The following is a 13,245-nucleotide window of genomic DNA, read 5'->3' as shown; positions in this document are numbered from 1 at the left end:
GGCTGCTTGTACTAGTCCGGACTGATGCCGATTTATAGTGCTAGCACACTGAGATACCATGCCGCAGTTTAACATGAATACCCTACTCAGACAGAGTATACTGACTCCGAGCCGACCAGTCCTTGTTTTAGCCCCTTAATGCCGAGCGCCAGACAGGGTAACAACAAGTACCATCTTTTAACGTCTTTTGGTATGACGCGGTCGGGGATCGAACCCCGGACCTTCCGCTCTCCGGGCGGACGCTCTACCACTAGACCACGGAGGCGGTCGTCAAATCAGAAAAAGTTTAAAAAAATCAATATCAGGGTTCCAAACAAGAGGTGGCAGCTATGTCGGGGCAACCTACTGTATGAGGGACACAACTCTCCACATAGATTGGCAGTCGTGAACGATTAGCTTATCCCTGACCAAACAATGAAAACATATATATTCTTTTAAGTGTTAATGCAGATATTGTTTACAGAGGACATTAGAACTGATAATTGCTATTTGATAATCCCACTCTTACAAATGAATGTGGCATTGCACCATCAAACGTATTCACGTTTGACATTAAATAAAACGTAAGTGTTTTCACGTGTTACCTCCAGTAAAGGATATTACGCAGAAACGTTGAGTAGACAGTAAATAGCGTGAAAACATGAAGTATGTTGCATGACAGCACTGTACACATTATACCAACGTAACACAAATACATTTATGTACTTTGCAGTGATTGGTGATGGTAATGATATTGATCAATAAATATACATTCAATACCCTTATGACACAGCATATATGTTTAGGTTTATTTTTTAGTTTCTTGTTCGTTTAATGTTGGATCTGTGATACCTTCCTTATGGGCTAATGTTGGTGTTGTAAAGCATGTATAGCAAGTAAACGCGCTTTTGACGTTGTAGGTTTCAAATAATGCTGAAGAGACGTTTATTATTAAATCATTTGACACCACATCACACGTTAAGCAGTCATACTGGGGTCATCAAATGAGTGAGAGAGTTGGGTTAAACGCTGCTTTTAACGTTATTCCAGTTTTATCACGGCGTGTCAGCTTAATGTGGGAGGAAAGCCCGAAGTGATGCAGGTCTCAGACAAATTTTGATTTGTTGGTATGTGTAGGTATTTGATATGTTTGGGGTTTAGGCGTTATTGAGAAATATTTTCTATTTTATTTTAAGATTAATTCACTGAATATGTTCTTAAAGTGTTTGAGTCAATTATAAGTAGAATGAACGTGTCACATTTAACTGAGGTTGAATAATAAACATCAGCCTTGAAATTTCTAAACAGTGCATATCATTACTATACAGGAGAACGCAGGTTGTTAGTTTATTAAGGCGACACTTTTTTTTATTTCTTGGTTTACGGATTTCAAACTCATTTCAAAAGTGAGGCAGGCCAATTTAAAAAAACAAACAAAACCCTCTCACATTGTTTTTACTTGAATTTTGTCCTATGAAAACAAATATCCTGGAGTAACAACAGTAATATAACTCAATTTTTCAAGAACATTTTATAATATCCCTGGCACTTAGCTTGTGCACAAATGGCAATATAACAATATTCATGTCATGGGTTGAAATGCATGAAATCCTCTGCTATTTTGGCAACACCAGCCAACCAGAAGATTACTGCTGTGACACAAGTTCCCAGAGACTCTTTTGTGATAGATGAAGCCAACATTTATCAAGGACATTATCTGGTTGTTTTTCTGAACGTTTTAAGCATGAAATCGCGATCTATATTAAACATATGGAACTTTATGGATGCATAGTGCTAGGTTACGAGCTGTGACAAAGATTTATGATGCATATATTTTGGCATTAAAGACTTCGTGCCCGAGCCGAGAAATCGAGGCGACGAAAGACGAGATGTCATTTGACTTACGATTACACGCGATCGCACGAAAAAATAATAACTTAGATGTCAGTTTGGCAACTTTTAGATATATTTTTGTTGATTTTATTACTTTGAATAATATATTCAAAGATTTGCTTTATTTTGCTGTTTGACATGTTCGATAAGGACCCGTTGTCGAAGTGTGTCCGAGAATTTTATTTTCAATAACATTGCGGGAAATAGTGTCTAGTGAAGTTTTAATCTATAGATAAAAAATGATAAAATCAAATGGAATACATATTTCAGACATTGTGAAATGTGATAGATTAAATAAATGAATGATATGACAAGTAGGTTAATATAATTATGAACTATTTTGACGTGACTTGGTCGGTCTACCCTGCGGTGCATTCTCATTAAAATCAGACCTTAGTTCTCGCTACCGCTAAACAAAGATCTGAGGACATCCCATTGTGGGTCACGTCAGAACGACCTTTCATCCAACCAATCAGAGCGTCGCTTACCAGATCATGCAAGTGACAGTCGGAATGTGATTTCTAATCATGCAAACTCGAAAACTTTAACACGGGGTATTCCGAACGACAGTTACGGGTTTAACGACTGAATCCATACAATCTGGACTATCTATTAGCAATTCACAATGTTTTTTGTTCAGGTTTCAAATTTTAAATCGAATTTAAATCAAAATAAGCTTCGAAGCGTGGTCACCAGTTTGAAATTAGTGCCGTAAAGCACAAGAAGCTGAATTCTGATTGGTCATTCCATTGGTCGGTCAAAGTTCGCTGGAGGTCGGTCTGATATGACCCGTAATGGGATGATCTCAGATTTTTGTTAAGCGGTAGAGAGAACTAAGATCTGGGTCCACTTGCACAAAGCGATCTTAGCGCTACAATTATTGTAAATCCTTAAGATCGCGATCTTAGGCTTCGGCTACAATCGTCATCCACTTGCACAAAGCGATTGTAGACTAAGATCATTGTAAGCTACAATCGAAACTTACAATTGGTCCGGACCAATCTTAAGTAGCTAAGATCGTTGTAGTCCCTGAATAAACTTGACAAAATGGCGTGCAAGGCTGTTTCACATAAATAATCTGCTTTACGTTCAAACATTGCCTCGTATCATTGGAATCGACACTTTAACAACATGAAGAACGCACCACAGATTTAACGTCAGAAATATCGTTAATTACCATAGTTAAACACGTAACTATCGTGTTGATAGCTAAAAGGAATATTCCCATCCGACTCAATACTGAAAGAAATGTGAAACAACATACCTTTTCGCTAAACAAGAGAAGGATATAAACCTAAGTCGTCCCGCAAGCGATTTGTAACGTCCGTGACCTTTTCGATAAATCAAGGGCAGCTAATCTTAGTTTATACTCAAGATGGGAGTGGTTTCCCTTTGTATAAGCCTGTAGTGTACAATCTACCTTACCCAGTGTATCAATGTTGTTGAATCGCTGAGCTTCCCCTATACTTTTTTTGGGTCATATTCGTGTCAGTTATTTTGTCTTTAGTTTATCATGAAATTAATCTACAAATAAATACAAGCTGAAGAGCAAATAATACATGTTTAAATCTAAAATCAAATGGGACGGGGACGAGCGGTTAAATATCAGAGTTAAAAATTAAAAAAATAATTCATCAAACAAGCAAATATACATGATGAAACATTTGATTTTTTTTGCAAATATCCCATAAATAGCAAACATTAATGCCTAGGGAATATATAATAACAGTTGCTTTCTCGAAACATTATTCATTATTCTTATTTCCCGTCTATGTGTTTTTGAAAGTTCCTGTCTTTCTGTGTTTTTGAAATGGTAGTCATAACATCCTTTGTTGTAGCAATGAAACGAAAACATGAAGGATATATTTAGGATTTTACGAAAAACTCCCCCTTATTTTTTTTTTACCTTGGTCAAATAAGTGATATTAAACTTACACTCAGCAATATTCCAGCAATATAACTGCGGTCTGTAAATAATCCAGACTGGACCAGACAATCCAGTGATTGATATCATGAGCATCGATCCACGCAATTGGGATCAAAGACATGCATCAACCAAGTCAGCGAGCCTCACCACCCGATTGCGTTAGTCGCCTCTTACGACAATAACAAGGTACAGTCTCAAAGACAGGGAATGAGGTAACTCTTGTAGGATACTGAATATACCGATACAAGTCAGTGAGTGAGTATGATTTTACGCCGCTTTTAGCAAAATTCCAGCAATATCACGGCGGGGGACACCAGAAATGGGCTTCACACATTGTACCAATGTTGGGAATCGAACCCAGGCCTTTGGCGTGACGAGCGATTGCTTTTAACCACAAGGCTACCCGACCGCCCCTACCGGTACAAGCATAAGGACAGGCTTGGATATGTGATTCTGGCTTAGGCATTCTGAAACTTGGAGTTCGGTTTCTGATTTGGCCTTCACTAGAGTCAAAATCTGCACACAAATAATGTTGTATGACAGTATCTGTATGCGAGCAGACAACCTCCTGGACTGAATGCTTTCTTTCCTACGATCATCATCTGCAGCCAGAGTCCATTTGGGAGATCAGTTTAAGTAAATGCAGGACTGGTGGAAGTCAATTAATAAAATCTGCCCAATCCGGCTTGACCCAGGTTAACTTTTCTGCCTCCACACCCCCTTCCCTCCCATACCCTAATTATCATGATTATATATGTACCAAGTTTCAAGCCTGTGTGCTATGCCAATAAAACAATAGTACAAAAAAACTTTTCTATAATCATAAGAAATCTCCGTTAATAAATATATGATGAGGTGCATAAATACATAAATCATAATGTTGAAAAACCTGCATTAAATATTGTTCACTTTCTGAGGGAAGTACAAAATAGATATAGGAGTCTTTGGCTCTCCATCACCAACTAGAGACAAAGCAATATGTATTTCTTTAACACACACAATATGTATTTCTTTAACACACACAATATGTATTTCTTCACCTTTATAATAGGGGAGTAGTTTGGTCTTCAGACTGTATCATATCCCGCAGACACCCCCCACCAATACATGTCAAGAAATTTCATGACTCACTCCTCCCTATAATTAATGACCAGTCCCTAAATAATGTTCAAATCTAATTTTTTTTAATTTGAAAAATATGGCACCATGTCATTTTTTTCCAAGGGGAAGCAGAGATTGGTAATATGTCACTTGATTGTGACATCACAATGATCTGCAAATCATTCATAGTTTGTTTGTTGAACATCCAAGTGTTGACTTCTGTACAAAGTTAATTAAGAATTCAAAGCAATTATGTTGAACACCCAGACAGAAACCATAAAATTAATTAAAACACATTTCATGCATAAGTCCTTCAAAAGGAATTCTGTGTATATATATATTGATCATTTATATTTAATACTTAAGACAGAGGAATAATGGTTCCTTAAGTCAATCAAACATGCACTGCCAACGTCAGCAGGTACATGACCTGTCAAGAGTCTGTGGTCGAACACATCAAGACAACTTTGGTCAAACATCTAACACAAGTGCAAGGCAAATCACGGCATTATTGTCAATTGGTAAATTACTTTAGTCTTTTTTGCTCTATTGTGTACAGACAAATATTTAATAAAAACCCATTTCTTGTGGTCGGTGGTGTTATGAATCTTGGTGGATTGATCATAATGGCTGTTCTGAAATCTCATGACCTAATCATCCATTTAACAAACTATCAAAAGCTTTGTGACAAAAGTGCGACAGCAGCTGAGTCTTCAACATTCTTGGAACAGTTGATAACCAAGAGCAGAGAATCCTTATAACTTCCCTGACGATAAGGGCACTGTAGGTCGGTTGCCTTCACTTCTAGGGCAAGTGTACTTTATGCATTAGACTCTCATCTCAGCACTCATAATTGAACAACCCATGTTGTTAGACACATGAGTTTAGTGATCAACTTAATACTGGGACTAACATCCGACTGTTCTTGTTTTGTTTTGTCTTTAGATGAATATGAAGTAAGACGAGTTCTATGGATGAACAAGTCACTTGCTTGATAAAGGTGTTAGGATCTACACCTAAACGTCGCACTAATTGTAATAAAGACGTTGTTCATCCATAGAACTCGTCTTACTTGATCACACCAACTTCTAAATGCCACTGAAAGAAGTTTAGATGAATATGTAAAAAACAAAAACAAGACAAGTCTTTCATATACCAAGGTTTTAATGTTTCCTTTAGTAGGGAAAAGTTATATTCTTGGAAAACAATATGAACACAAATGCAACATGCTTCAGCATAACTAACAGGGTGGCAGTCACTCAAGTCATGTAACTCATCACTAAATTAAGTCAGAAAATGACAGCTGAAAACTTTTCATCTTTTCAAAAATCCAATAACAAATTAATAATTATTTAGAAAGAAAACAGAATAAACAAATTCTAATATCCTTATTAACTGATGATTTTTTTATGATGTGTGAAATGTGCATAAATTAACAAAACTGTAAGGAGAAATCTGGTCCAAACCAGCATCTACCAGTCGCGGAGGCACTTTTGACCAGTGCCCACTTGTTCAGGGTGACCTCTTGACCTCTACAGATAGGCTGCCCAACCAATGTACATTTGACTCAAGTTCTTCTCATCTGTGGCTTCCTGGCAACGAAAGTATGATGAGTATCAGAAACATGCATCTCATACAACAATTTAGGTTCATAGTCTTGCATGTATCACTGTGAGGACTCCAGGTTAGAATTGATCCCTCTTGAGTTCCGCGAGTTAGTTTTTAAACAGGCGACACAGATATCAGAAATCAAACTATAGCTATCATTGTCAAAAATTCAATGAATACTAACTCTACCCTACCTCTATTTAATATCAGAAACATGCATCTGATACAACAATCTATGTTTCATAGGGTTGTGTGCACCCCAAGGGGATTTCCGGTTAGAATAGGTCCCCAGCAACCTATGATGGTCAGAGGGGGAATGGTTGGTGATGCTTGGTGACTTGTCTCATTGTGTCATCGTACCCCTATAACGTGGATCGTTGCTCATATCAATCACTGGATTGTCTTGTCAAGATGACTTGATTATTTACGAGCCACATCATTTAGCTGTGCTGGTAAAGATTTGAGGGTAAAAAAGGAAGGTCCCACATAGCAGACACCATTGTTCATTTCCAACTGGTCACCAGTTCAGTTAAGGCCAGTTTCTTTGTTTGTTGTTTAACTCCGCACTCAGCAATATTCCAGCTACATGACGGCGGTCTGTAAATAATTGAGTCTGGACCAGACAATCAAGTGATTGATATCATGAGCATGGATCCACGCAATTGGGATCGATGACATGCATCAACCAAGTCGGCGAGCCTGACCACCCGATCCTGTTAGTCACCTCTTATGACAAGTATAATCGCCTTTTATGGTAAGCATGGGTTGGTGAAGACCTATCCTTCTTCCTCTTGTGGAAGAACACAAGTAGTCCCTCACTAGTCCCACATGAACAGACTAGTGGCTGTGTCCCACCCTGGCATCATCCAGTTGTAATTTCAGTCATCTCTTAATGGGGATCTACTCTACCCTGTTATCACCATCTGACTCAACATTTCTCAAGCATACCTTAATGAGATAGTTGACGTGTCCCTCGATGGAAAGGGGCAGCCCTCTTGGTTTCGTCTTGTTCTTCAGGATTCCCTTCAGGCGATGTTCAATGTTCTGGACATGATTCATGGCCTGGAACAAATGGCACAGAATCTGTCATAAGCTCTCCTGTAAAGACTGTCACAGCCTTGTGTTCTTCAAGACAAATACTGACAAGTTATTTCTGATCTTGAAACAACCCTACCATCTACTTGATTCCATGAATGTCACACTAAATATCTTTCAATCACATTGGAGGGGCCACTACTACATCAGTATGTTGACATACTATGATTTATTACCCACAGGGTTAGAACTTACCGACTTCATAAAAATCGACTGTGCACTAGTGCAAATTCACTTCTCGTGCAACAGTTTATTGTTTCCGTCATCCGGAAGGAATTGTTGACGTCATTCAAATTCATTGTGACGTAAGGACGGAATGACGTCACACTAGAAACGACTTCATAGCTGAAGATTGTTGACGTCATTCGACAAATTGTGGTATTCTAAGACAGCGGTGTTGATCAGTAAATGGGTGCTCAAAAGGATTACGAATAATGGGTAATAAAGAAATTATTACACATTCATGTGTGTCATACTGATTTTACTAAACTTGTGTAAGAATACATGCACTACCTGAGCTCTCGCTCGGAAATACAAGAATTCTGACACTCGATTCATAAAACCAGTATGACACACATGCTCGTATAATAATCTTTATTTATTGGTCATCCCTGAGAGAAACTAACCTGCTCATTGGAGATTTCTCCCGATTCAGTTGGATTTGACCTTTGACCCCTGGCAGGCTTGCTCCATTCGACCAAGGGGTCGTAGATGAAGGGCTTCAGGATGCTGACACAAGGAATACAACATCAGTCACAACTAGGACATGAGGAAAAGAATCTAGGTGCAGCACAACAACAACATCCAAGTTGGTTTTAGAAAAGACACATTTTCTTGAAAATGTTTACTTTAGATATCTAGTTTAGCTCATAAATCAAATAACGTATTGTTTGACTGGTTACAAAAATAGAGCAGCATAGTTCTGTAGCTCACCTACACAGGTCAGAATGATCTGGCAGAGCTCCAGATAAGCTGCGTATCTGCGTAAAATACGCATCAGAAATGCAGAAATACGCAGTAAAATAAAATCCAAGCGTATCAAATACGCAACGAACATTACAGATACGCTACAAAAATAAAACTTGTGCGTATCATCAAAATATTGTGAAGTAACCCTGAGTATTCGATTAGCAAATCAGCAACTTATTTTGAAATTATAAACGGGCATTCCGTCAACCTTGCCAAACTCCACGATGACAGTTACATCATGATCATTTGCCATCACACTTTCTTGTGGTATTTTTTAGTCCTATGAAGCTCTCGAACCTACACGACACCAGTTTGCAGGTACCAGATGAATAGTGTTTTTAAATATTTAAATTAAATACCCACATGTGTAAAAACCAGTGGGTAACAGAAATTTGAATACCCAGACAGAATTACTGATACCCAATGATTTTAAAATACATGGGTAAAGTACCCACAAACACCAAAAGCTTATCTGGAGCTCTGCATAGGTGAAAGAAAATAAGCAAAAAGAAATAACAGAAGGGTCTATCTAACAGACACCATGTTCAGTTATACACTGTTACATACTTCACTGGCCAGAGGGCTAAAATTACACATTCACCATGGCGGCAATGGTTGTATGTGGTATCTTAGGGTTACCTACCATGATATTGGGTCGACAACATATTTGCAACCAATAAACATATATGACATTTTCAATATGGTCGCCATGGCCCCTATTTTAAAAATAAATCAGAATTCTGGGTGCTGTTTATTTTGGAGAAATAATAGTTGAGATTATCCATGCAAAGTTTCAGGCCTTGTGGGTGAAAATGAGATATCACTTGACTTTCAGCCAGGTGAGCTAAAAATGTCCCTAAATATGAATTTGTGCAGAAACAGCTAGAGTCCAACCTCATGAGAGGGTCCATCTGGTTCCTCATCACTCGCAGCGTCACCTCACATGCCTGTCGGAAGATCCCCTCCACCCCCATCGGACCCTGTCAAGAGTTCCATGTTTGATAATTACCAGCGTAAGACATTCATTGGATGTGTCTTAAAGGACAAGTTAAATCTGGAAAGCCACCAGACCAGCTGGCTCATTAAACATCACATATAACTAGAGACAACTCCTGAGTTGTTCCAGCCATGCAATACAATTATTTGTACCAACTATATTCAGCAAGTATTTAATTGTTACAACCAAACGTAGAACTTTACCAGTTCCCAGTTAACAAAAACATACTATTAGGGTTGGTGTTTGGCTATTGGGAGTTTACAGCTAAGAGCTTCATGGAATGTTAAGATTTACTATTCATTACAATAATAAGCAATACCAGTACAGAAAGCTGTTCTCACCAGAGCACCGACCATGTTGTGAGTCAAGCGGAAGGGCACTCGCTCTGGCCACTCAAACGTCTCACCCTGACAAAACATGACAGTATGAACATTAAAATATTTTCTCCATCTACAAGACTTAAATCACCATGGATACTGATAAACAAATATCTCTTTTCTGTCAAATGTGCATGTTATTTCAAGTCAGCATAATAATGTTCAGGCAAAGTAACATGCTTTATATTGTCTTTCAAGACCATCTCGTAAACTATCTGAACAGATAAATGAAAGAATTTGTGCAATGACATTGACTGCATCGATGCAGAATGAAGATTTGTAGGCTGTCCTTGTCATGGAGAAACTATACAAGTCATGTGTACATATATATATAATGTCACACATCAGGGATCAAATTTCCTTATATTTGAATGATAATGACATGATCAAAATAGTAATGACATGATTAAAGTTCTTCCCCTGGGCCTTGCAGGCACACTTAGAAAACATTGTGGGGAAGAAACCACAAAATAAAAGTTACAAAATGACGGTTTTATAGTGTGAGTTTACATGCCGCAGTTTAACATGAATACCCCTCTCAGACACCCTGTACTGACTGAGCGAAACAAGCTTGTTTTAGTCCCTTAATGACAAGTGCAAGACATGGTAACAGCGTAGCCAATGTAAATAAAACAGACACTAGCCAATATGCATGATATGTCCAAACCAAACAGAAAAATACACTTGGAAATTGAAATTGAAATGGGTATTAACAATCTCAATGAAAATGACCTTTCTAAATTACAACTGCCTCTTATCTCCAGCCTTGGAGAAATTAATCGAGTTAGTTGACACACCTTAATTCCTTAGGACAAACCTTTACATCTTGTAGTGCCTTGTGACACCTCTGATCAAAACAAACACATATTTCTATCTGTGTACCTTATTGAAGAGACAGTTAAAGTCCACGTGCACACAGTCCCCTGTGGTGGAGTCGTACAGAATGTTTTCCCCGTGTCGATCGCCGAGACCCAGAATGTATCCCACCATGCTCATCACAGCTGACGTGCGGGCGTAGGCCAGACGGGCATTGTACCTGAAACATGAAGCGTGTACAGTCACACATTCTCAAACAAAACAGCAAAACTGCTTCTTTCCCATGATCGAGAGAGCGTGAATGTTGCTCTATTCCATCCTAATCACCATGGCTACTCGCAGAAAGGATTGCTGACGCTGAAATAAGCAGTAATCCCTCATTCCCTCACCCGGACGTCTGGTCCAGGATAACAAGAAAAGATCCATGCCGTTAGGGCACTAATACATTGTCAAACAGCCTACACATTGTAATCACCTGAAACTTATTTTAGTGGGATCTTACGTCAAGCATGGTTTACATCTGATTCTCAAAATAGGGCTGCTTTCTAGGTGTCAGTTTTCTACAGAAGCTTACCAGGATGTTGGGTCCGGGAATGTCCGCAGGAACCACTCATTGAACACAGGAGGATGACGGGGAAGCAGCTTCTCCCGGAAGATCTGCATCTTCGTCCTGGAAACAGAAGAGTTTACAGGTACTGTGTCTTTGTACTTCATCTGACGTGGTCACGATCACGTTAACAGTGTGTATCACAGTTGGAGTGGGTCTTGTTCAATGGTGACCCCTCAAAACCTACCACACAATTGCTGTAAAGGACTCAAATGTTATATACTGCATGTTAATTTCCATGCAGCCATTGGGATATTTAAGGAGCCAAGATGTTTTTAAGAGATGGTTAGTTGATTGAAGATGTTATTTCGTCAAGACATTAAAGCATTTTAAGGTGAGGTGAAACGGGGTTTAACATCAAGATTATAGACACCAGCCAATATGTCTGGTAAATATGATAGACACAAGCGATTGTGTCTGGTAAATAAGATAGACACTAGCCAATATGTCTGGTAAAGAAAAGAATCCACAACCCAAATTTGAAAACCACAAGCCCAGTGGTCAAAGCATTACCAAGGTCAGACATGGTATATATGCACTAACTGCCAATGTACAACACTAGTTTACAGTCGTCAGTTTGTCACTCGCGACTAAATTTCACTAGCACTTCTCAAGATGGCCAGTGTATCTATTGAGCCCTGCATGCTGCAGATGAGATAGAAAGTTGAACAGTACTCAACATTCATTCATTATATAATGCCAACCATACCTGATACCTTTGACCTGCAAACATATCCTGCATGATGTATTTGTAATAACATACATTTGTTTCCCATGAGTCCAGGACTTACTCCAGAGGGGCGTGAATGCTGGGCATCATGGTCTTGAGCTCCTTGCCGTTGACGTAGATCCCCTTCTCCCGGTACAGCTTGAGCAGGATGAAGCGGAGCCCACTCGTGTTGTTCACCCACTCCAGCAGCCCACACTCCTCATTCAGGGGAACCACAGTCTGTAATGGGCAGCAGGAGTCAGTGAGAGAGATGATTAGATGAGAGAGTGAGTGAGTGAGATGATTAGATGAGAGAGTGAGTGAGTGAGATGATTAGATGAGAGTGAGATAATTAGATGAGTGAGTGAGTGAGATGATTAGATGAGAGAGTGAGTGAGATGATTAGATGAGTGAGTGAGATAATTAGATGAGTGAGTGAGATGATTAGATGAGTGAGATGATTAGATGAGAGAGTGAGTGAGTGAGATGATTAGATGAGAGAGTGAGTGAGTGAGATGATTAAATGAGAGTGAGATAATTAGATGAGTGAGTGAGTGAGATGATTAGATGAGTGAGTGAGATAATTAGATGAGTGAGTGAGTGAGTGAGATGATTAGATGAGTGAGTGAGTGAGATGATTAGATGAGAGAGTGAGTGAGTGAGATGATTAGATGAGAGAGTGAGTGAGATGATTAGATGAGTGAGTGAGTATTGTTTTACGCCGCTTTTAGCAATATTCCAGCAATATCACAGCGGGGGACACCAGAAATGGATTAGATGAGTGAGTGAGATGATTAGATGAGTGAGTGAGTGAGATGATTAGATGAGAGTGAGTGAGTGAGTGAGATGATTAGATGAGAGAGTGAGATAATTAGATGAGTGAGTGAGTGAGATGATTAGATGAGAGTGAGTGAGTGAGTGAGTGAGATGATTAGATGAGTGAGTGAGATAATTAGATGAGTGAGTGAGATGATAAGATGAGTGAGTGAGTGAGTGAGATGATTAGATGAGAGAGTGAGTGAGTGAGATGATTAGATGAGTGAGTGAGTGAGTGAGATGATTAGATGAGAGAGTGAGTGAGTGAGATGATTAGATGAGTGAGTGAGATAATTAGATGAGTGAGTGAGTGAGTGAGATGATTAGATGAGAGAGTGAGTGAGTGAGATG

General features: G+C 39.0%; 1 protein-coding gene across 6 annotated transcripts in view; it reads right to left on the bottom strand.

Annotated features, from left to right (window-relative positions):
• Positions 1-6,046: 6,046 nt before the first annotated feature.
• LOC124142375 (serine/threonine-protein kinase ATR-like) overlaps positions 6,047-13,245 on the bottom strand; it is a 75,209-nt gene continuing 68,010 nt past the window's right edge. For all 6 annotated transcript variants that reach the window (XM_048399722.1, XM_048399725.1, XM_048399737.1 and 3 more), the window contains 8 exons: positions 12,161-12,318; positions 11,337-11,432; positions 10,829-10,982; positions 9,911-9,976; positions 9,467-9,552; positions 8,230-8,332; positions 7,457-7,570; positions 6,047-6,492 (listed from right to left, as the gene is read on the bottom strand). In XM_048399722.1, the coding sequence (XP_048255679.1) occupies positions 6,433-6,492; positions 7,457-7,570; positions 8,230-8,332; positions 9,467-9,552; positions 9,911-9,976; positions 10,829-10,982; positions 11,337-11,432; positions 12,161-12,318 (837 nt within the window). In that variant the 3' untranslated portion in view covers positions 6,047-6,432. The remainder of the gene's footprint in view (positions 6,493-7,456; positions 7,571-8,229; positions 8,333-9,466; positions 9,553-9,910; positions 9,977-10,828; positions 10,983-11,336; positions 11,433-12,160; positions 12,319-13,245) is intronic.

The sequence above is a fragment of the Haliotis rufescens genome, unplaced genomic scaffold, assembly GCF_023055435.1.
Source record: "Haliotis rufescens isolate VD_foot unplaced genomic scaffold, xgHalRufe1.0.p SCAF_1, whole genome shotgun sequence".
Taxonomy (NCBI): Eukaryota; Metazoa; Mollusca; class Gastropoda; order Lepetellida; family Haliotidae; genus Haliotis; species Haliotis rufescens.
This window is presented reverse-complemented; position numbering and strand designations above follow the sequence as displayed.